General features: G+C 44.4%; 1 protein-coding gene across 3 annotated transcripts in view; it reads left to right on the top strand.

The window, feature by feature from the left end:
• nectin1b (nectin cell adhesion molecule 1b) overlaps positions 1 to 24,673 on the top strand; it is a gene marked incomplete at its 3' end in the record, with an annotated part of 299,300 nt that overhangs the window by 72,487 nt on the left and 202,140 nt on the right. For all 3 annotated transcript variants that reach the window (XM_084330904.1, XM_084330906.1, XM_084330905.1), the window contains exons 2-4: positions 17,449 to 17,820; positions 20,728 to 21,027; positions 22,198 to 22,315. In XM_084330904.1, the coding sequence (XP_084187030.1) occupies positions 17,449 to 17,820; positions 20,728 to 21,027; positions 22,198 to 22,315 (790 nt within the window). The remainder of the gene's footprint in view (positions 1 to 17,448; positions 17,821 to 20,727; positions 21,028 to 22,197; positions 22,316 to 24,673) is intronic.

The following is a 24,673-nucleotide window of genomic DNA, read 5'->3' as shown; positions in this document are numbered from 1 at the left end:
ACCAAATGGCTTCGAAGTGTAGAAAATGCCAGACCAGAGGGATTCCATAATGGCCCCCATAGGTGATAGACGGTGCATGTAAACACATATTTACCTCACGCCGAGCCACGGGGGAAGGATAGGGTCGTGCACGTTGAAGTTCAGCGGTGGGAAAGTCAATACTCGATCACAGCTGGAGCGCACATGGCGGCAGAAGGCGAATATGCTCCTGAGATGTGGTCGAGCATTCCGATGGTTTTGTGTTTGTGGAACATGGAGCATTACTCGAATCCCCTTGGAAAGATAGGCTGCGGTTGTGGGTTTCGGAAACGGCTCGGTCCCCGGTCTCGGAGTTCTGCCGAGTACCACAAAATTTCATCGAGGTTTGATGATTAAAACGCCCATGAAGGGAGGAATTTTGGCAAGGCAGAGGGGTCCAACATTCGTCTTAAAGTGCTTTGTGATCCCTATGTGAAGTCATCTACAGTAATTTACAGTAGACAGGATGCTAGCATCAATGTTGGCAGACAGAGTGATATTATCACCTTTGAAGTATGTTGTTTCTGCTCCATGTGTTTGTTTGCTTGACATGTTTCCAAGATATAGCCTACAGTAAATAGAAATACTGTGCTTGTCATACGATACTTCTAAGATACAAGTACACTGAAGTGACTTTGTCTAACTTCCAGAAGCAATTTTGCGATTGCATCTGTTGCGAGTTAATCTTTACCATAGGTTCATAGCGTGCTATTTGTCATTTTGTTACTTTGTTTCAGTTCATTTGCCACGCTATCGGTTTGGAACTGAAGCCAGCGGTAACAGAATGGGTGACGCCACAGTACGTGATACTACTAGGTTCTCAGCAATAGGGAGCGGCATTTGTCAGAGTCCCCTGTGGATGAGTAGCCCAACACATACTAAGTGTGCTTGTTAATTGGTAGCATACGGGGTCCTCAGCCCACTGCTCACTCCAACTGGAGTGTGAATTCCCTCGGCTACATGCTAATGGCTCTGATCGAAACGCTCCTGCCCCGCAGAAGAAGACTAGTAGCATGGCTGCTCCGGTGCTGCAGGAGAATAACAATAGAAGAAAACTAGTAGCATGGCTGCTCCGGTGCTGCAGGAGAATAACAATAGAAGAAAACTAGTAGCATGGCTGCTCCGGTAATGCAGGAGAATAACAATAGAAGAAGACTAGTAGCATGGCTGCTCCGGTGCTGCAGGAGAAGACTAGTAGCATGGCTGCTCCGGTGCTGCAGGAGAATAACAATAGAAGAAGACGAGTAGCATGGCTGCTCCGGTGCTGCAGGAGAATAACAATAGAAGAAGACGAGTAGCATGGCTGCTCCGGTGCTGCAGGAGAATAACAATAGAATAAGACTAGTAGCATGGCTGCTCCGGTGCTGCAGGAGAAGACTAGTAGCATGGCTGCTCCGGTGCTGCAGGAGAATAACAATAGCGTGCTGCATTAAATACCAACAGAGCGGAGGCTGCGTGCGCGCGCCACACTTTGCCCTTACTGTCCTGTTTATGCTCCGTGCAGGCACAATTAGCGATGCACTTTGATGACAGACAGCTCCGCTAACATTCCTCCACACGGCTTTAAAAATGCATGATATCACAAGATTAATTTCTTTCAAGATATCTACGTAGACCGCCCCCATACAAACACACAGTTGAGATGTCTGAAAATATCACAAGTGACTCTAATCAAATATTGATTAAGTGTTCTCTTTTTTTCCCTCTCTCTTCATTTTAATCAGCCACCAGTCTGAGCATCTGTGCTTCTTGCTAGCGCGATGCTGAGTTTGTTTCCCCCTCCTAAACTTCTCTTATATACCTTCACACGGAGGCTTCAGGTGGCTTGTCTAAATACATAAATAAATACATCTCCAGGAAAGGTCAGCAGGGGTCAGGTGCCAGGAGCAATATTCTGTGCTCCCACCGAGTATTTTAAAGGTCATTTTGCGCAATGTGTTCCATGGATCACATACACTATTAGTTTGTAATTGATGATGTAATCTAGGACATGTTAATATGATTAAGATAGATTAATAATAGTGTACTATTATAAATATTCCATATTATTTTACTTCAATAATTCTTCTCTTAGCCACAGCATATAATCAATCCAACTCCAGCAGAGTACTTGTTTGTTTATGTATTCATACTAGGGATGTCCAATATTATCGGCCTACCGATATTATCGGCCGATATCGGCATTGAAATCTGATATCGGAAAATATCGGTATCGGTTTTCAATTTTTAAATTTTTTTTTTTACATTTTTACATTTTTTATATAACCTTTATTTACCCAGGCAAGCAAATAAGAACAAATTCAGATTTTATTTATTGTCAAAAGTATGCATAATGTTGTGTTAATTCCACAACAAGAGATATGTAATGTTAATTACCTGAAATTATTCAATTTGGGGGGGGGGGGGGGGGGGGGGGACACACTGCATATATCGGTATCGGTTGATATTGGTTGATATCGGTATCGGAAATTAAGAGTTGGACAATATCGGTATATCGGTATCGGTAAAAAAGCCAATATCGAGCATCCCTAATTCATACAGATGTGTATATGAATGAATTCATGTATTTGATTAGCCAATCTTTGTTTTATGATATATCCTAACGCAACCACCAACATAATTACCTGGAGGTTTTCCATATTTGTACTTTTTGCAAGAGTTATCTTTACTTGGGGACAATGGAACAGATGGTATGGGAGAAGGATTTGTCATGCGTGGCGGTCCTAGGCCGGCCTCTCTCTCAGCACTTTTTGGCAGGGCCACACATGCATTTCATGCTGGATTTGCTGAATATGCGCTAGGAGCCCAAGGTGCAGTCGTACATGCAGGTCTCAATTTGAGACACCCTCATCATACATGTCCCGCTCATGAGCCCTGTGTACTATAAACACATGTGTGTGTGTGTGTGTGTGTATATGTGTGTGCATATTCTGATTCAGATGATTCAGGTTTATACTGTCAATACTGACGCATTACTGATTCACGCGAGCAGTCATTATAATCCAACACTATACAGAGACCATGGCTCATCCATAATATCCACATGTCAGTATTACCTACTTTAAGAGTCAGGCATGCACGAAGCAGGGAGCATATTGACAAAACCACGGTGTGCATACGTGCCTATTCTGGAGTATTAAGTGTATTCAGTGTGTATTGAGTCAGATAAGTAGATTTTGCCTCGTGTGTGTGTGTGTGTGTGTGTGTGTGTGTGTGTGTGTGTGTGTGTGTGTGTGTGTGTGTGTGTGTGTGTGTGTGTGTGTGAAAAACATGCATGTGACGCAATCCAACATGTTGTATTGTAGAGTGTGTCCAAAAGTGTTGTGTGGACATAGCCTCTGTGTCACGGGAGGTGTGCCTCCTGCCGCCTGCCGCGGGGGCTTCTTCTCCTCCACTCTTAATATCCTGAGTGCTGTAATCTGACCGCCACCGCTGACCCACTGCATGGAACTCGTTACCCCTGTAACGCCCCGGAATCCTCTACATCACATTTATATAACCCTCATCGCTCATAACGCGCCACCGTGCCTACCTGCTGCTGCCAGGGCTCTGTCGCTTCACTCTCTTTCTCTTTCCCCCAGACCATAATACATCACTTGTCCACAATGCCCCCAGTCCCCCTTTTTATTTATTGATCAGCACTTTTCCATTAAGACATTCAACAGCTGCCGTCGTATCGATGCCCTGGGGGAAACCTTTTGCATTATTGAAAAATAAGCAGCGCTAGCCGTTGTGCACTCTGAGCCCTTTCTGTTGGACGAGGTACTTTATTGAGTTAATTGTCTGGCCGTTATAAATGTTCCCCGATGCCTTAGCTCGAGACCTGTCAGGTAAACGTGTATGGTCCGATCTCCTCAAAATAGCTTTAAGACTCACAATCCTATTGAAAGGCCATCGGCACTACTATCTGCGTTGTGTACGTGGCAAACATCCCTTTTTCACTCTGCAATTTATTGTCTACGCCTTTGATGTAGGGACTCGCAGCATCTGACAGCTGAACATTACGTTTTACCTTTGACCTTTGTGGCTGTAAAAGCTTTGTTTACATTTTGTATGTTTGCGAACATAGGGGGCGTGAACATAGGAGGGACAATTGCCTGTGTTTGGAGTTAGAATAGGCTAAGACATTTCTAAAGAGCTTAAGTGTCAAACTTCCGAGAGCACACACGCGAATATATACACAACATTTAAATGGTAAAAACTAGGACATTCAATCGATTAAAATATTTAATTATGATTAATCACATCACTGTCCTCTTTTCAAATGTTTAATACTCGTATCAACATTGGAGTGGACATATATGCTTTTTTAATGCAAATGTGTGTTTATTACATCAAATGAATAACCAAAATGACAAATATTGTCCCGAAAATCAAAGGTACTGCATTTAGCATAAAATAAATATGCTGCAAATAATCATAACATGGCAAAGCCCAATAGGCAACCACAGATGGCCATATTGACCTGCTAAATGTAACATTACTCACTAATATGAGTACACAATGTAGTGTCTGACTTTACTCTTATAAAGGTTCACTAAAACCCCCCTAGTTTTTCAAGCATTGAAACCAAACAAAATGTTCCATTACTCAAATATCATTCCCTGGATCCCTCCCATTGAGGCACATTGTAATTGTATCCAACCACACATATAAATGGTCACAGAAACATCCTCTTCTGCTATGTGGAATCAAAACAGGGTCACAAATCACTGGAGAGAGAAAAACAGTAGTACTGATGTTCTCTCTCTCCCCTCTTTTGTCTGTCACCAAAATTACATTTAATGTTCTTGATATATGAACTGGTATACAATTAATAAAATATATATTTTGTAATGATCGTCACGCATCAACAAATGTGTGGTGTTAATATGCATTTGTGCTAACACGTCATTAACAGGCTAACTTTGATAGCCCTAGTCAAAACTAAGGGTTCTGTAATGCCACATTCTAATCCCACTGATACCTGGATCATCCTTTCTCCGTTTCTGTCCACAGAGTTTCTGTTGAGAAACCAAAACTGTCCCACGTGTGGTTAGTAAGCATTCAGCATTCAGCGTTTCAGGGACATTCCCTCCCTCACACACTCGTACAGGTACCTGGTATGTTTGTTTAGTTACAGACAGCCACCTGCTATCTCGTATCAGCTGGTGATGTCATCTAACTATTCGGTCAGGTACAAAGTCAACACAGTTTTTTTCTTCTTTTTTTCATCAAAACCGAAACCACTGTCGCCTTGTTTAGATAAGCCTCAGGGAGAAGGAGGCGGGGTCAGACTCCTCTGGGGTATTCTGTTTACACTTGGTATGCTATAGACGCTCTCTTTCCAGGGGAGAGGCTTTATGTTTGGACCTGCTTCATTAGCCATTGCCGAGGTCAAAGATGAGTTAAATCCTAGATCACTTAGCATATTTCCCATTTGCCCGTAATGAAAAAAAGAATAAAAACAAGCATTAATTAAAAGAAAATCCATAATCTGTGTTTTTCCAGGGATATACATTATGTATAGAGGATAGGAAGAGGTTCCTAATAGAGACGGATGCAATTCCCTTGATTTACAGTGTACTGCTTTGTGGAACACACTGCCCTTAGAATTTCTCTGATAGAAAAATGGTGTACTATAGTTACATTCAAGGACGGGTCATTATGTGCAGACATGAAATGATCTGTATTGCAGGCAAAGCAATGCACTCCCTTGACATTTGAAACGCCTTCAAGCTGCTCAGGGGGGCATCTGTGTGGGCTTGTGTTGTAAACCCTGAGTTGCATCGGATACTCGTAGGAGGAGATGCATTTGGTTATAGATGCATGAGGTTATAGATGCATGAGGTTATAGTTGGGAACTGCTTACAATGGCAGTATCACCTCACGCTGCTTCCAATGGCAGCATCACCTCACACTGCTTCCAATGGCAGTATCACCTCACGCTGCTTCCAATGGCAGCATCACCTCACGCTGCTTCCAATGGCAGTATCACCTCACGCTGCTTCCAATGGCAGCATCACCTCATGCTGCTTCCAAAGGCAGTATCACCTCACGCTGCTTCCAATGGCAGCATCACCTCATGCTGCTTCCAACGGCGGTATCACCTCATGCAAGTGCATCTACTCACAACGAGGCACAGTAGTAGTTGCATTTTTCACCAGGAAGTAGGGGATCTGCTGAGCATACGTATAGTTGACCGGCCAATACTCAACGCTATCTGTCCGAAAGTTGAAACTTCAGATCCCTGGTGGGAAAACGCAGTGCTACTGTGCGCCAGTGATATAAGCCATTTATTATGTCTTCCGTTTTCTTCAAACGATAGGCCCCCTCAGAACCTCCGAATGGTTGGGAGTGAAGCGCTTGCCACGGGATTCTCTCACGGAGTGACACTAAACTGGGAAGTAGCCTGACAAAATAAATACTCTGGATAATGATTAACATTTACAGTGCAGCAGAGCAGATGTTACACGCTCCTCAATGAAAGAGATTCTGTGTTGTACAAAATAGCATTTCAAATTCGAACCAGAGAGTTGGAAATTAGGTCCAGGGCCTCTAACCATCTGTTGGGAGCTAGTTTCTGACTGCCTCTGTGCTGTTTTCTTTGTGAGACTGGGAGCTGCCTTGGCAGGTATAGACTCAGTTTCCCCAAGATGATCCGACTGTCGCTCCGCAAATTGGTATTGGAGTGTAAAACACATACAGTTCTAGTCCTCTGTCTCCAAAACATCTAATGTATATGTTGTTAACACAAAAGAGTATGGCTGTGTTTAGGTTAACTAATTGATGTGTTCTGTCTATATATTTAAGCTATCAGCGCCCTGGAATAGCTCTTACTTTCACACTCAATAACACTATTACATTATCTGTCCACAATTGTCTTCAATCTCGAAGGCGTCCTAAAGGACCCTTTGTTCTTTGTAGAGGGATAGGATGGGCGAGATGCCACAGTCGAGTCCAGAGCTATGGGGCCCGGTGGGAGAGAATGGTCAGAGTGAGAGAGAGAGAGCGAGTGTGAGAGAGAGAGATAGAGAGAGATGGATGGAGAGAGAGATGGAGAGAGAGAGAGAGAGAGAGAGAGAGAGAGAGAGAGAGAGAGAGAGAGAGAGAGAGAGAGAGAGAGAGAGAGAGAGAGAGAGATTCAAACAGCCCATATGTAGCCATGAATAGGATAGGACAGTCAGAGCCTGTGTCATCGCCGTGGGAACTGGGACTGCATTAAACACCCATTATCCCTTGTGGCTAACGCCATGCTGTCTCCGCCCACTTAAACACTAATGGCATCGCCAACACACTGTCTAGGATGAGGGCCGTGCGATATAAATAGTCTCCACAGATACCATATGTATTCGTGCAATTTAATCTCCAGTCCACCTCTCCATTACAAAAAACGGCCATGGTATTTCCGAGAAAAAAAGGTATTTCTAGCATTCTTCGATCACTACCACGATGGTAGTCATGTGTCATTCCAAACGATGGAAACAAATACCATCGCTGTCGTAGTTTAAATTGGATTATACCCCGGTGTTATTTATGTACAAGTGGCACCGTGGAGATACATGACCTTCACCACGACGGCATCATGGTAGATTATTTATACAATGTCAGGGTGCCATGCTAATGCCAAAATTATCGTTAGACTACTGATACTTTTCTGTCACATCCTCCTTGCGTGGGTGAAGATGAATCGCTATGAAGCCCGTTCCTTTTCCTATCATCCTCACGTATAGCACAGAGCGCGACCTGCATAACGGCTTTGGCAAACAAACGTCTTTTTAAGCAGCCGTGGGAGCTTAGCAAGGACAATCGTTGTACATCCATCACATTATAGGCGTCAATAGCCATCAGCGTGAGGGAGAGGTACCTTCCTGAGGTTTTAGGTCTCTTTCAATAGTAGTTTCATGCTCGTAAAATAAACAAGGAGTGCAAGGTCCTGTACTCCCTCCCACTCACTCTAGAATAATGTGGGCATTGCCTGATGAATATATGCATTAATGTGTGGGAATCGCCAGAGGCCCCACGATACGATATCATCGCGATACTATTGTGATATCACAATATTGCGATGTATTGAATATTGCGATATATTGCAATTTATTACCCTTTTTCAACTGCAAATGATGTCCCCAACGGAAAACTTTGTTAACATCTGCAATAAGAATACTGCTTTATCTAATAAGATAACGTTTTCAGTCTGTTCACAAATGTATTTCTAAATAAATATATTGATACTTGGGGTCACTGTATCGATATATTGGCGTATCGATTTCACCCCCCCACCCCTAACATGTATAAATACATAGGTGAATGTCTGTAAACAACTGATTTTGCACACATTTCCTGGGATATATGTTATAACAATAACCCATCGGGACAGTAACTGTGAGAGGAAAACGCACCACAGCCCCATGAGGATCCTTTTCTTCCCCTGTGTCGCGCGGGTCCACGATGTGGTTTTCCCCTCACGGTCAATATATATCCAGGAAAAGTGCTAAATCGCCGCTTTCCCACGTTTACCATAACGTATACAGTATAACATGGGCTACATTCTTCCTCATGCCAGAGATAACCATAACAAAACACGTCATGCATTCATAAACGATTCCTCATCGATCGATTCAAATCAAAGTATTTTACGCGAGCGTTCATGTGACATCATGCAATAGAATCTGAAAGGACACTATTTTAATCAAGCGCCGTTCGACTCGTTGTTATCGTAACCTTTTCACGGGGGATCATGCGGCGGTGTTGTATTTCCCCCGCACGATGAATGTAATACGTTCCCCCGCACAAAGGTCATCCCACTCGACGGGGAACGCGCTGGCTGCGGCGGGCCGAGGCGCCATATGCAAACATAACCAAACACATGCTTCCCCTTGTAGCCCGACAGACTAGGTCTTATTACAGTTGAACGGTGACTGTGCTGCTACGCAAGGGGAGGCGGCTCTCGGCCAGGACTGTGGAACCATATGTTTTAAACGCGCCTCTCATCTCTCTCTCTGCCCGCGCGAGGCGTCTCACCTGGCGCGAGTCGGGTCGCTCGTTGTTTTTTTGGTGTCATCCCCTGTCTGCCCGGGGCCGTGCGCTCTGCTTTTGTTTGTTTGTCCTGTAGCTTTAGCGTCCTGCAAGAGGACTCTTCTCCCTGCTGCCGGGTCTCAAGGTGATGAGCATGGCTGTCCCCTCTGTCACCCTCTCCGTAGCCCTCGTCAGGGAAAGAACAAAGCAGCATAGACAGCTAGTGCCGACCCCAGCACACACACACACACACACACACACACACACACACACACACACACACACACACACACACACACACACACACACACACACACACACACACACACACACACACACACACACACACACACACACACACACATTCATTATCTCCCCCACAGCTATCAAATCCCAAGCACAAACAAACACACACACACACATCCATTCTGTATCTCCTCCAAAGCTAGCACATACCCCAGCACACACACACACACACGCACACACACACACACACACACACACACACACACACACACACACACACATACACACACAGCCATAATCCTCCCCATAACTCCGACTCTCTTTGTGTGTGCGTGTCTCTCTCTCTCTCTCTCTCTCTCTCTCTCTCTCTCTCTCTCTCTCTCTCTCTCTCTCTCTCTCTCTCTCTCTCTCTCTCTCTCTCTCTCTCTCTCTCTCTCTCTCTCTCTCTCTCTCTCTTGCTCTTATTTCCTCCTTCACTGGTACCTCCCCAGTTCTCTCCCTCCCTCTATTTCTCTTTTTCTCTATCTCTTTCTTTCTTTCTCTCTCTCTCTCTCTCTCTCTCTCTCTCTCTCTCTCTCTCTCTCTCTCTCTCTCTCTCTCTCTCTCTCTCTATCTCTCTCTCCCCTGCTCTTATTTCCTCCTTCACTGGTACCCATCTCTCTCTCTCTCTCTCTCTCTCTCTCTCTCTCTCTCTCTCTCTCTCTCTCTCTCTCTCTCTCTCTCTCTCTCTCTCTCTCTCTCTCTCTCTCTCTCTCTCTCTTCTCTCTCTCTCTCTCTCTCCCCAGCTCTCTCTCTCTCTCTATCTATCTCTCTCTCCTTCACTGGCACCTCTCCCCAGCTCTATCTCTCTCCTTCACTGGTACCGCTCTCTCTCTCTGTCACAGTGTCTCAGACCGTACCTAACCCCCGGAGCACTGCCACCTCTGTGTCTCTCTGCATCCCTGTGCCACGGCCCCTCTACGGCTTTGCAGCTCCACGGCGTAGGCTCTAATTACAGCTCTACTCGCTGTGAGCTCTCTGCCAACAGACCCCTCCAGTCCTCGAGTAGGGGGCAGGGGGGAGGTGGGGGAGGATTTAGGCACTGCGGCTGTGTAATTACGCCTGTCCCGGTAGTTCTCATGTGCGTGGGCTGCTGTTTATTTGCTCCAGTCTTAAGTTGGACAACCGAGATGAGATGGCTCCCAACGACGGCTCCTGCCGCTATTGTTTTTGTATTCAAACGAGTGAGATCTAGCTAAATATTTATGAATTTTCATAACCTCCCCCTCCCACACACACACACACACACACACATTTGAATCTGCCGATCATATCGCATGTACGTAGGGTTGAAACGTAGCTGCTACAGTAGCGGTGGCATATGCACATAATACTTGCAGAAGGGAAGAGGCGTAGAATCCATCAAATGGTGACCCAATAAAGACCCAGTGGGAAGGTATTTTCTATAGATATAACGAATATATAGAATATAAGTACTTTCAGTGTTTCCCACAGGATTTTGTGAGACTGTGGTGGGGGAACCCCGGCCCCTAGGGGTGTCCGGGGGCATGCCCCCCTGGAACTTTTTTATTTTTTTAAATGCATCAATCTGGTGCACTTTGAGAGCAAAATAAAGAGGCTAGATATATGATGAACTTTGTGCTCAAAACACAAAATCTACTAGAGCAGTGCTTCCCAATCCTCTCCTCGAAGCACCCCAGCCATTCAATGTATTTGTTAAATTCCACCACCAGCACACCTGATTCAACTTAACTAGCCCTTTATTAGTTGAATCAGGTGTGCTGGTGGTGGAATTTAACAAATACATGGAACGGCTGGGCTGCCTCGAGGAGAGGTTTGGGAACCACTGGACTAGACTAGCATACATTTGAGTCATCAAAGAAATTAAGCAAAAGTGGTTACCTGTGTTGAACTGGTTTATGTTTTAGAAAAAAATATATATACTGGATTACTATTACGACTACTACCACTGCCAATAGTGCTGATACATCCCTATTAAAATGTTTATTTAATTTTTTATTACATATTTTTTTTCAGTTCATTATAAAACTGTGGCGGGACCAATTAGACTGTGGCGGGCCGCCACAGTCTAGGTAATTAATAGGAAACACTGACTTTATTGATCCTGAGGGAAATTCAGCACTACAGACCGCTCACAATAAACATTTAAAAAATCACAAATATGAATACAAATACAGTCTGGGATATACATTCAAAAATATATACAGTATACTCTAAAATATACAGCAATATACAGTACATGTACAGTAATACATGTAGAAAAAAGTAAAGTGTATATGTAAAAGTCATAAGTCATAAGTGCCACAGTGATGCATTGTATAATAATAATAATAATAATAATAATAATAATAATAATAATAATAATAATAATAATAATAATAATAATAATAATAATAATAATAATAAACTGTATTTGTATAGCACCTTTCATACAGAAACTGCAGCTCAAAGTACTTCACAACAGAAAAAAGACAGGCATAAAATGAGCACAAAAAGTGCAGACATATAAAATCACAGTTTTTCACATTAGGATCTAACATCCCAACAGGCCACCTTGTTTATGGTTTGATTCAGTTTTAAATAGACAATAATACAAATAGTAAGATAAAGTAAAACAGAGTAAAATAGTGCAATAGTGCAGTGCAATAAAATAGTAGAATAGAATAGATTAAAATAGTCTTCTTGACAGTCTTCCCTCCTGTTTTATACCCATATAGTTTGATGGCTGTTGGAATGAAGGACTTCCTGTGCCGTTCAGTGTTATAGGGAGTCTTAGTCTAACACTGAACGTGCTCCTTCTATCAGCCAAGTCTGTGTATAGTGGGTGGGAGGGGTTGTCCATGATGGCGTGGAGCTTGGCAAGGCTCCTCCTCTCTGACACCACCGCCAGAGAGTCTAGCTCCACTCCCACCACGTTACTGGCCTTCCTGACCAGCTTTTCCAGCCTGTTTGCGTCCCCCTCTCTCAGTCCGCTGCCCCAGCTGGTCACTGCGTACAAGAAGGCTCCCACCACCACTGACTTCGTAGAACATCCTCAACATCCTTGTACAGACGTTGAAGGATCTCAGCCTTCTGAGGAAGTAGAGTCGGCTCTGGCCCTTCTTGTAGAGTGCCTCAGCGTGTTTAGACCAGTTCTGACACCCAGCTTTGTAGGCGCACATACTGTGGTCTGCCCGTCAGATAGTCAACAACCCAAGACACCAGTGGGGCCTCAACCTGCATCGCCTCTAACTTCTCACCCAGCAGCCCATGGTATCGAAGGAGAAGTAAAAATAAATAAATAAAAAAACATGACTCTCACAGAGCTCGCAGGCTTGTCAACACACTTCAAGGACAAAAAGCACCTTCTCCATCACACTGCCTGCCTGGCTACCTATCGGAGCGGAGGTAGGACTAGGACACAACCTTTGATAGGCCCGCAATCCCCACTAATGGCAGGTTTATGAACATGCTTGCTGCTGCCAAATGGTAAGATCATTAACCTACAATTGAACCATTGCATTGAAAAACCATATAACTCCGTTTTGACATTTCTTTGGACCACCCATGTTTTTGCAGTTGTAAAAGTCAATCACTTGGCATGTGAAGGTGATAAATCACAAGAAAGTACTCAACCTCTACTGTCTCCTAACTGAACGAACACAACACTCCAACTTACCATCTTGATATAATGACGCAAGAGTTACAGTACGGTTCCCCACCTGAGATGCTTATTATAGCAAAGGCCTTTTGATTTATTCAGCCAAGGGGCTGATATTCGGACAGTTTATCCAGGAAGGCTTGTTCAGTATAAAGGTCAAATGAACGACCCGTCTCAAGGGAAAGCTACTTGTAAATCTTTATTGACAAACATGATGTCTGGGGTATTTGGAATGTTGCAACATTAAATCATTCAGGCATCACTCGTGAATCTTTATATACATGCATTTCTCCCCCGCACTCTCCCCGTAACAACCAAATCCAGAATACGATTACGTCTAGCAGTGCAGGTAGTATATAGGCCTTCATATTCAGTACAGCCATCCGCGACGCGTGCATCAGATCCTAGATGTTGACATGAATCACTGTGAGACACTCTGTGGTGGGCCCTGGATTACAGGGCACCGTAAAGCCAAGGTTCTGCTTGGTCGGTAGGACCCGGAGTTTATCTTTAACGGTGAATCGTAAAAATATCCTCAGCTAGATTATGATACATAGAATGTGACACTGATGATCAACAAATCCCAGGGATGCCAGTGAAAGCCTTCATCCAGACAAGAGCTGTTTATTTCCTGCCTGTCCTGTGCCAAGGAGGATTCACCTTGATGCTGTGTGTGTTGCAGTGTGTATTGTAAGTCATTAAACGTGAGAGTGGCCTACGCACGCACACACACACACACACACACACACACACACACACACACACACACACACACACACACACACACACACACACACACACACACACACACACACACACACACACACACACACACACACACACACACACACACACACACACACACACACACACACACACACACACACACACACACATTTTGCCTTCACCCCATCTTAAGATAACATTTTAACCAGTGGTGTCACATGCTAAATTGTATTTGGTATTTCAACATAGTGCTCCACTAGAGCTGCCACCGCTGGTAATCTAAGCTGTGATAAAACGGGGTAAAGCATTGCCCTGGGGTGCGCCAGGACACAGGTGTTTCTCAAGGTACAATTGTCAAGGTTGTCAGTCCTCCCTGTCAAACTGTATTAGTAAATCAATCTGTCATCTTCAACCCCCCCACCCACCCAAAGTTTAAATCTTTATACAGAGAGGGGTCTCGTCGATGTGGTCAGCAGGATATGAAAGATGGCATGCACGCGGTAACTTTAAAAGGTCGTTGTTTTATTGTGTCTGATTTGCTGTTAGCGGAGGACCGTACGTACTTCAAGGAGGGGGGGGGGGGGGGGGGGTGCATAGAAATTGCCTCTATCGTAACGCGTTGCTTCAGAGCACAATTCAATCAACTTAGGAGTTATGTGACAGCGATACACAAAACAAAAAGATACGACGTAGGTTTTCCCGGTCGTACTGCAGAGTGCAGACCCCTCGCTTTTCAACCACTCAGCTTTCATACTTGTAAATATATTGTCTGTCCCTCTGATGAAATCGACACGTCTGAGCTTTTCCATAGTATATGCACTGTTTAGACACTGCCAGGGTCGCAACATTCTGGGGATATTTTAAGGTGGAACCTTTCCATGGGAATTAAGGAGAATATATGGGAATTCCTGGGAATACAATTTTTATTTGCATAGGCTGTCGTGTGCAGAAAGGAACATTAACCTTTTTTCTATATCATGAGTAGACATAATTGCAAACCCTCATAATAGATATATATATATATATTTTTTTAAGAATGAACAATTTTGTTACAAGTTTAACTTAAATTAAATGAGCAGACTCGCAGACTGTTCGTTTGTCTGATTGATGTTGTCTGAACTGTCTGTAAAATATCTTGTTGTAAATGTATGATTATTTTGTAATCTGGAACCTCCTTGAAAACGAGTTGGTTCATCTCACGGGGTTATTCCTAATAAAGAATTTCAATATACTCTTTACATTGTATTATATATTGTATTGGAGTGATGGAAGGATGCTGCAAATGCATACGTGCCATGAGTCTTTAGTAATGATGGAAACCACTCACTGCACGATTCCCAGCCTTTTGGCAGAGATCATCATTCATTCAACACTAAAATCACATTGCATTTAATTGTTGTCTCGGAATATGTTTATTTTGTAGCAAGTAGTTTTGTTGTTGCCTCTTTAGTGTTATGGATTCCTCCATTCAAAACGACCACATGTTTGCTCCGTCTGCTCGTTATACAGAGACAGTCTCTGAATGCTGGCCTGTACATGTGATGGAGGAGTGCACTGCACATTGAATGCACACACTGTAGGGTTGCAATTCAACTGAATTCCCATTAAATGGGGATATTTCAACCAAAACAAGTTATATTATAAGCAACAAAAAAAACAATAATAATAAAAAAATGTAATCGGTCAAAATCCCTCTATTCTTAGCTTAGTTAACTTCTCTTGGTAGTTGTTCAGAAATTTACTCAACATGTTCCCCAACCCTAGACACTGCATGCATACACACACACACACACACACACACACACACACACATACACACACACACACACACACACACACACACACGCACACAGACACACACACACACACACACACACACACACACACACACACACACACACACACACACACACACACACACACACACACACACACACACACACACACACACACACACACACACACACACACACGCACACACATACACACACACACACACACACACACACACACACACCCTGCAAATTACTGTACACTTGCATCCGTGCATACAGTACAACATCAGACTTGGTATTCGTAGATGCAACCCTTGCAGAGGCTCTTACCCATTTTAAAGACTCCAGCCGAGTCTCTGCACCCACCAATTATCCATTGTGGAGGTGTCGTTTCCTCGTTGTTAAGGAGTTGATGTGCTTGTGATGTATGAGCTCAGGCCCAGTCTACCCACTCTCACCCGCTGTATATTTCCCTGCAGTTTATGAGCCCCATCCACTTGTTGGCTTTATGAGTTTGCCGTGATTAACCGAGGAATTCTCAGACTTTTCTTCCTGTGCGGTTCGCTCCCGTTCCGTAGGGGAGGGTGATTATAGTGGCGGCCGGTTGTAAATACAGGCCCGGCCAGGCGTCGTCTGACCAGGAAATGGGACATGATGAGACGACACCTGGAGAGGGGACATAAATCTGGCGTGTGACGCCTGAGATAACAAAAGGGCCGTTAAGAGATGTCAGCAAAGCGGAACGGCGGTGTCCCGGAGCGAAGCCTCCGCGGAGACACATCTGTCCAACGCAGCCTCCCGTCAATCTAGTCTGAATCACACACTGACCGATAAGAAGGATGGAAACACCGGTGTTTTTGTTTAGTCATACGCTAAAGGGAGACGGACAGATTAGAGGAAAAAGGGGGGGGGGGGATGTTATCTGCAAACTGTGTGAAGTTACCATTCATCAGGTGACACGTCTTTGGGTATAGGGGGGAGAAAAGGCAGGTTCAGACGGACGGCGTTCCCTAACGAGAGACTAAGCCACAGGTTGGCTACGTTTTACAGGAGGCCCCTGCTTCCTAATTAAGCCTGTGTTTTCTTTCCTCCTTGCGCTACCGAAACTATGTCTCTGCGGCTAACGACGTGTGCGTTCTCGCCGTGCCAACGCTCTCACCGGACGGCACATTGTTTCTTTTTTAATAGGTGCTCCAGGCGGCCATTGAACTATTTAGGACTAAAAAGTAATTAAAGTAAAAAAAAACAGGCCAGCCAGGTTGGCGCTGAGTAGGTCGGGGCGTGTGCACAGTAGAGGGTGACTTGGCTGCAACTCGCTACTCGTACACTCATTCATTAATGATGCATTGGTCCCCCCCCCCCCCCCCCCTCCCCCATCTCTCTCCCTCTCTATCTCTCTCGTTTCCCTCCCATCTAATCAGAAACACTACCCTCTGGTGAACAAAGAAAGGGTAGATGTGCCCATTATGCTAATGACGGCTCCCGGGGCTCGCCTACATGCGTACTGTACTGACTTACAATGTAATGTTGTAAGGGGTGTGAGACCTGCTTATGTGGAGTTGTGTGTGTGTGTGTGTGTGTGTGTGTGTGTGTGTGTGTGTGTGTGTGTGTGTGTGTGTGTGTGTGTGTGTGTGTGTGTGTGTGTGTGTGTGTGTGTGTGTGTGTGTGTGTGTGTGTGTGTGTGTGTGTGTGTGTGTGTGTGTGTGCGTGCGTGCGTGCGTGCGTGTGTGTGTGTGCATGTGGGTGTGTGTGTGTGTGTGTGTGTGTGTGCATGTGTGTGTGTGTGTGTGCATGTGGGTGTGTGGGTGGGTGTATTAAAGTGTGAGCCTGAGCATGAGTGTTGATGTCCATGTACATGCGCGCACTACCTAGTGCACTACTACCTAGTGGAGTTCAATTAACCTGTAGACTCTTATCGCATGCAGTTGGTATCGACTGCCTCATTTTGCTCGGCTCTGGATTCTTGTTCATCTTAATTAAATGTTTGTTTTTCCCCCCATCCCCTCCTCTCTTTGTTTCTTTTAGCCGGCAATGGACAGATGGTGCAGATGGACTCCAGCAAGTCTGGCTTCGTGGGTTCGCAGGTGGAGCTGCGTTGCATCTTCATCAACAGTAACCCGCCAGTGAAGATCTCCCAGGTGACCTGGCAGAAGTTCCTGAACGGCACCAAGCAGAACGTGGCCATCGCCAACCCCGCCCTGGGAGTGTCCGTCCTGGCACCCTTCAAGGAGCGGGTCACCTTCAAGCAGGCGGCGGTCCGCCACCGCACCCCGTCCCTGGAGGACACAACCATCGTGTTCTCCAACCTGCGGCTGTCCGACGAGGCCGCCTACATCTGCGAGTACACCACCTTCCCCGCTGGCAACCGCGAGAACATGGTCAACCTCACTGTATATGGTAAGCTGTGAAGACAGGCTGCACACATTATTGCTTAAAGCCCCAATCTGCTAGACTCTAGGTTCAAATCCAGCTGTCAGCGGTACCGCCGGCTTGGTCAGTCGTCCCTACGAACACAATTGGCAGTGTTTACGGGTGGGAAGCTGGTGGGGTATGAGTCCTGGTCATTGCAAACAGTGACTCCTACTGGTCGGTCGGGGCACCTGTTCAGCAGGGATGGGGGAGACAGCATACGTTACGTTCTGCCAGTGAAACTCCTCGCTGTCAGGTGAAAAGAAGCAGCTGGCGATAGAGGAGGCATGTGATAGTTCTACACCCTCCCCAGACCGACAGTAGGGCAATGCACGCAACGACCAGGAAGGGAATTGGCATAACGACTAAATTGGGATGGGAGAAAAATTACCATATATATGTGGGGTATATTCACATATACAGTTTGATCTGTAGATTGAACATATTGTATTTTAAATGCTCTTAACCCATTGAATATAGATCTGTTTTACTCTGTGAAATTATAATTGATTATGTGTTGTCTAGTGTTAGCCCGTGTATGAAGAGTTGAGTCATTCAACTAGAGATTAGACTAGAGAATGAAAATATGTCTCCATTGTCTCCATTCTTATTCTGTCATGTCGGCAATAGAGTTGCTCAGTTCACATTTTGGAGCAACAACCTTTTAACATTGAAGTCTCGCAAACAGCCTAAGCTCTTAAGTCGACGAGGAATAGAAAAACATCAAAGCAACACATTGAAAAGGTTAAATTATATCTCAGAAGGTCAGTGACAGGTGAATAAACATTCACTTGCACATGGAACATTTCCCTTCATAGATCGCTATGATTGCGGAGTCGGTATTCTTTTTACAAACATTGACACGCCTCATCGTTTTTTATCGGTTTAATATATTGGAGATATCATACGTTGTATAGATATTCTAAATTGAGTTATTCAAGTCAAGTCAAGATTTATTTGTATAGCCCAAAATCACATTACATGGCTCAATGGGCTTCACAGTCCCACAAACACCAAAGAAGATAAGGAAAAACTCTCACAGAAAAAAGCTTTAATAGGAGAAAAAAGGGACAAAACCTCAGATGGGTGTTTCAACGTGAGATCACCCCCAACAAGGATGGCCAGACGTGCAGTAGGTGTTGAAGTGCAACAATTCTGAAAATAACTACAATGAGGGAGTAATAATAGTAATAATAAAAAGTGAATAGTGATAATAAACAATACAAGGAAAGTCATAGAAATGCACAACAGATAAGCAGAGACAAACAAAGGCAATACTGTACGCTATCGTGAGGTTCTAACAGAATTTCAAACAATACACCGAAGTCGGCCCATGTCACCCCACTTCTTAGGGACCTGCACTGGCTCCCCATTGCCGCACGAATCCGCTTCAAGGCCCTCGACCTGGCATACCGTGCAGCAAAGGGAACCGCTCCCGCCGCCTACCTCCGGTCAATGGTCTCTAACTACACACCCTCAAGACCCCTATGCTCTGCATCTTCTGGCCGCCTCAGACCCACTCCTATCCGAGCTCCGGGAGGGTCATCAAGGAGAAGCCGCCTATTCTCAGTCCTTGCCCCACAATGGTGCCCACCACAGTTAGGACAGCTGAAACCCGTCCAATATTTCGCTGTTGACTAAAGACGCACTTCTTCAACCATTATCTAAACATTTCTTTTATAAAAAAAAAAATATCTAACCCTAACTAACCTAACCTTGCACTTGTCCTAATATACTAACCTACACTGTAGCACTCAACACTTTGATTAACATTGTTACTCAGCTGATAGAGTTGTGCCCTTCCTGATGACTTGTCATACAGAACTTGTAAGTCGCTTTGGATAAAAGCGTCAGCTAAATGACTAAATGTAAATGTAAATGTACATGACATGACATGAAAGTATCAGTCGAAATCAATGTTGCGTCGCTTGAACTTATAATAATCCCATTGTTGTTGTTGGACAAGAAGAGCCAGGGGTTTTAGTTTATCCGGAGCAGAGGCGGTTTTGAAAAGGCTGTATATGTATACCGACTGGTGATTAGGGATCTAATTATAAATTGAGTGTCGTGGGGGTGTTTTTCCATTAAAGCCGCAGCAAAGGGAAAGCACTTGGCTTAAGTAGTCCCGGTTGCCCCATTTTATGTCATTGAACCTCCCAGCTCCTTTCAGGCGTCTGTGGCTCACTGAATGTCAGGAACCTGGGTTGCAGATAACCAGGCATTCAAAGAGGGCTCTTCATGCCATATCTGCCGCATGCACAAACCTGCTATTGCTATCTCCTATAGCCTGGCACGTTTGCGTCATGCTGCAAGTCTGCCTTTTCATGTGCCGGGAGTAAATTGCTAATTGGCAACTCACAAAGGATTTAAATTGGATGACTTTGTGCATTTGGAAAGGCAAGTGGCTCCTGCATCTGTTTAAGCTCTTGACAACTTCTTTGGCTTTGAGCAGGGAAGGGAAGAGAGGGAAGAAGAGGAAGAAGAAGAAGAAGAAGATGAAGGAAAAAAACTTCCCTTGATTTGAATCACTGCAAAAAAAGGGTTTTCGTCTCGTCTTGTTTTAATTTACTTCAAATTACTGTTATCATCAAATCTTACACGGACGGTAGGTGAAGTAGAGATAATTATAAAAGCCTAACCCTAAAATGAGATTTTAGAGTGAAAGAAACGCAATCAGAAGAAGTAATTTACCTCATAGGAACAGGTGTTGTTTTTACATGGAGCGGAAGATCTCAGGAAGACAATAGTGACAACCTTTCTTCTCTCTGTGCACTTTTAACGAGATGCAAATCAATCTTTAATGATTTTGCTCCCGCTTTGCTCTCTCTATCTCTCTCTCTCTCTCTCTCTCTCTCTCTCTCTCTCTCTCTCCCTCTCTCTCTCTCTTTCCTACAGCTCGACCCGTGACCCGCTTGACCTTGACCTCGCCCACCCTTGTGGCCCGGGGTCAGAAGCGCAAGATGACGGTGGCCACCTGCGTGTCGGCCAATGGGAAGCCCCCCAGTGTGATCAAATGGGACACCAGGTTGAAGGGCGAAGCGACTTTCCAGGAGACCCGGAACGCCAACGGCACGGTCACCGTGAGGAGCAACTACGTGACGGTGCCGAGCCGCGAGACCCACAAGCAGAAACTCACGTGCATCGTGATGTACCGCAGTGAGAGGATCACGGACAGCGTGGTGCTCAATGTGCAGTGTAAGCATCTCTATGTTTACTTAGATACACGTCAGATCACATCAACAGAGCAAATGTAGCGTCATTACACAGCACAAGTACAGTGCAAACGGAAATAAGTAATAAGTAAACTAGTAAGAGTAGGTAATTGATATGTACAGATATAGTTATAGTATCTACATTATGTGTAAAAGGATTCTGTGCAGGTAAGTACAGACAGGTGTGGATATATATATATATATATATGGTACGTATATACAACATTATTGTACATGCTATGATACAGAGTTATGGGTTATATGTAGGTGTACAACACGTTAAAGAATCCACCCTAAAACAGAATGTGTACATGATCTTGGAGTCAATAACTATAGTCAATAACTATAAATTAGACCTGTCCAAACGATTAATCTTTTGAATGTGTTTATCACATGATACGCTGTGATTAATCGCAATTAATAAAAAAGAAATTATTAATCTATACAGTCGTGAAGAAATATATGGAAAAATGGTTTGGGAAAGTAATCATAAGTACTGTACTTGATCACAGGAGTCGTCAATAACGTTGATTTCAATTTGTTCTCTAATGTAACATTGTCTGTTGGCAGATGGCTCTTTCGGACAATCTGTAAAAACACTGCTAGCTAACATAATTAGCAAGCGTATCGTAGCTGTACTTATTACTTGTTGCTTCGCTGGAAAAGATTGTTCATCACTGCATTGTTTATGCAACTTGGTTTAATCCAAACGTTTAATTGTTTTAGTTCAGTTTATTTATTTATTTAAATGGGCATCTCACATTAAATAAGACATTCAGGGGACATCTGGTCACTCATTATTCCCCCGGTTGGCATGTCAGAGTTACCAAGTAACGTAAACATACTTTCCCACCATGGCTGGTTGTCATGGGAGTTATGCAAAGCGGTTGCATAAATAAAAGAATGTTTATGAAAATGTGTTATTTTCATATTTTTCATATTAATTGAATAATTGATGCCCTACTATAAACATAAAACTACTGTATCCGTGAGCTGGAAACCAGAGCATCAAGACTTGAATATATATGTGTGTGCGTATATATATGTATATAATATATATTATGGCAAACTTGTGGTATTTTTGTGATGTGTGAGTGTGATGATCCCTAGTGGATATGTTTGGGGAATTGACATCATCATGCCTTCCTTGCAGATGAACCGGAGGTGACAATAGAAGGCTTCGATGGAAACTGGTACTTGAATCGCCCGGACGTCCAGCTGACCTGCAGGGCTGACGCTAACCCACCTGTCACTGTGTACCAGTGGAAACTGTGAGTCTGACGAAACCCCTTCTAAGCCCATATGACAGCATGACTGCCTATTACTACGTTTGCTTATATCTCACCTCGCGTTTCTCAGCCAACAAATGATTGCATACATTTTATCAGCCGAAATAAATGATTGCATACGTTTCTCCGCCAATAAATGATTGCGCAGAGTTTGGCATTCGTAGCAAGTACGTTTTGATATGAATAATGCAAAATATTCTGCTGGTTCTAGATTTGTTTTGAGGAGTGTCTGCGGCAAAGTCATTCCCAAAGATAAATGTTCACTAACTTCCTTCACCGCGACCACAATTACTTCTCCATTTCTTTTGTTTGTTTGTAAAATGTGTAATGAAGATAAGCGAGGCGGAGAACAATAGACCCATTAAAGGCCGCGGGAAAACACCCCTATCTGTCTTGATGGCCTCAGATGCTGGGAACCAAATGCAAACAGAACGTAGCCGGCTTTGCCTTTTGTGTTTACCTTGAAGTACTTTTAACAGCGCCACGCAGGTACAGGGGTATAAGAAAGCACCATTGTTATTGTGGTGTGCCCTCTGGAGTGAGCGCTGAAGCAAGACTTTGTCATTGACACAAACTTGAGTGGAAGTAGGAGCCACGGATTAGTGCTGCATACCGACGAGCTGACATCACCGCTTTGGCTCACAAATGATCTGTGAAGCAAATACGTAGCAATGGATGAAGTTGAATATTTTTTTAATACAAACATGTTTTCAAAACCTCGGGGGCGAACCACCAAACCACCTTGGTTTTGATACATTTTGACTAACGGCCCGAGAATGTGTCACGCAGGGAAACGATGGCGCTCAGATATTAAGGACTGTTCGTGAAACGCAATTAAGATGAGTAAATATTTGTTGCAGTAATCTTGACTGCGTGGCTAGGCTCTATCATTTCCGTACAAAACATCTGCTACAGCTCTCCGGATGTTAAAACAGCTCTCCCCAGTATATCACGGTTAAAAATGAGGGTATTGTAAAAAAAAAAATTGCGATAAATGTAGCAATTTGTCCAGTAATTGCTCGGTTGAAAGCTGTGTAGAGAAATGTGCCACTGAGTTTGAGTGGATGTGGATTAATAGAGCATTGTGCCCTCACTGTATCTAGTCCACAGGCCACTGTCTGCTTTTAATGAGGCACAGAGAGTTGTCTTAGCGTAGACTTTGCTTTCAGAAACGCAGATATACATACACGCATAGCGGCGGAAGACGAGATGGAGGAGATACAGGGCCCATTTGGTGTTTTTTCTTGTAGGCAGAGGGAGATTTGGGGAAGATGGGGAAGGTGGGGAGAGGAGAGGGGGAGGAGATGGTGATCTGGGAGGACGAGGCGGCTGCACTGACGGATAGGAGGGGACGGCCATCGCTGGGGTGGAAATGAGACGCCAAATCTGTTGTGAAGGTTCCCCTGGGCTCCGCTGTGGAGGTCAGGACAAGGCTGTGACGGAACCATCTAGAGCGGGCTACCACAGCTGGGCACCTGCACGCATCCACAAACACCCCATGGGTGGGGGATAACTGAATCCAAATTCGCCGATGAGCAATAATGCCGCAGATACCGCTTTCGATTCCAAATTAGAATAGGGCTGTTTGCGATAATACCGGTATACATTTATACGCGAAAGAAGTGTCAGGATATTAACGATATAGCGGCGTGATGATGCGTTAATGCATTTGCATTAAACAAAACACCACTTTGAACAGCACAATGTTTTTCAAGCACAGCTTTATCGCCTAATGTTACTTTAGGTAACCCAGGTTAGCATTTCACCTGCTGTAGTTAACCTAGTTAGTGGGTGCGGATGCTATCCTGCATGCATGAGTAGGAGCTAAGGGTGCAGATGCAAGGACACAAGGAAGACAACACACATGTTTCAGAGGTGAGAACGTGCCATGGCTAGGTTCATGACTTTTAGGATATGACTAATCCCTGGAACATTATCGTTACTTTCTGGTCAATAGCACTACGGCGTTTGACTTCGAACCGTCAGTTCTTGAAACTCATCACAGGAAACACTTGCCACGTCTTCCCCTCGCCAATCAATCGGTGTCTTGCCCGCAGATAGTAGCCTTGTTTATCTATGGCGGTATTAAAGGTCCCCTGACGTGTGCGGGTGCGACAGAGACAGCAGAGAACAAGCGAGCGAGAGAGAGAGAGAGAGATAGAGAGAGAGAAAGAGGGAGAGAGAGAGAGAGATATATATATAGAGAGAGAGAGAGAGGGAGCATTTACACACAACCTCCCGACCGGCGCGCGGGGATGGGGCTTCTCCACTCACATATCACTGTCAAAGATCACGCGCGCCCGTATTCCGATCCATGCAATAATATTCACAGGGGTATAT

The sequence above is a fragment of the Notolepis coatsorum genome (assembly GCF_963971535.1).
Source record: "Notolepis coatsorum genome assembly, chromosome: 1".
Classification (NCBI taxonomy): Eukaryota; Metazoa; Chordata; class Actinopteri; order Aulopiformes; family Paralepididae; genus Notolepis; species Notolepis coatsorum.
The sequence above is the reverse complement of the archived record's forward strand: the minus strand, read 5'-3'. Positions and strand labels throughout refer to the sequence as shown.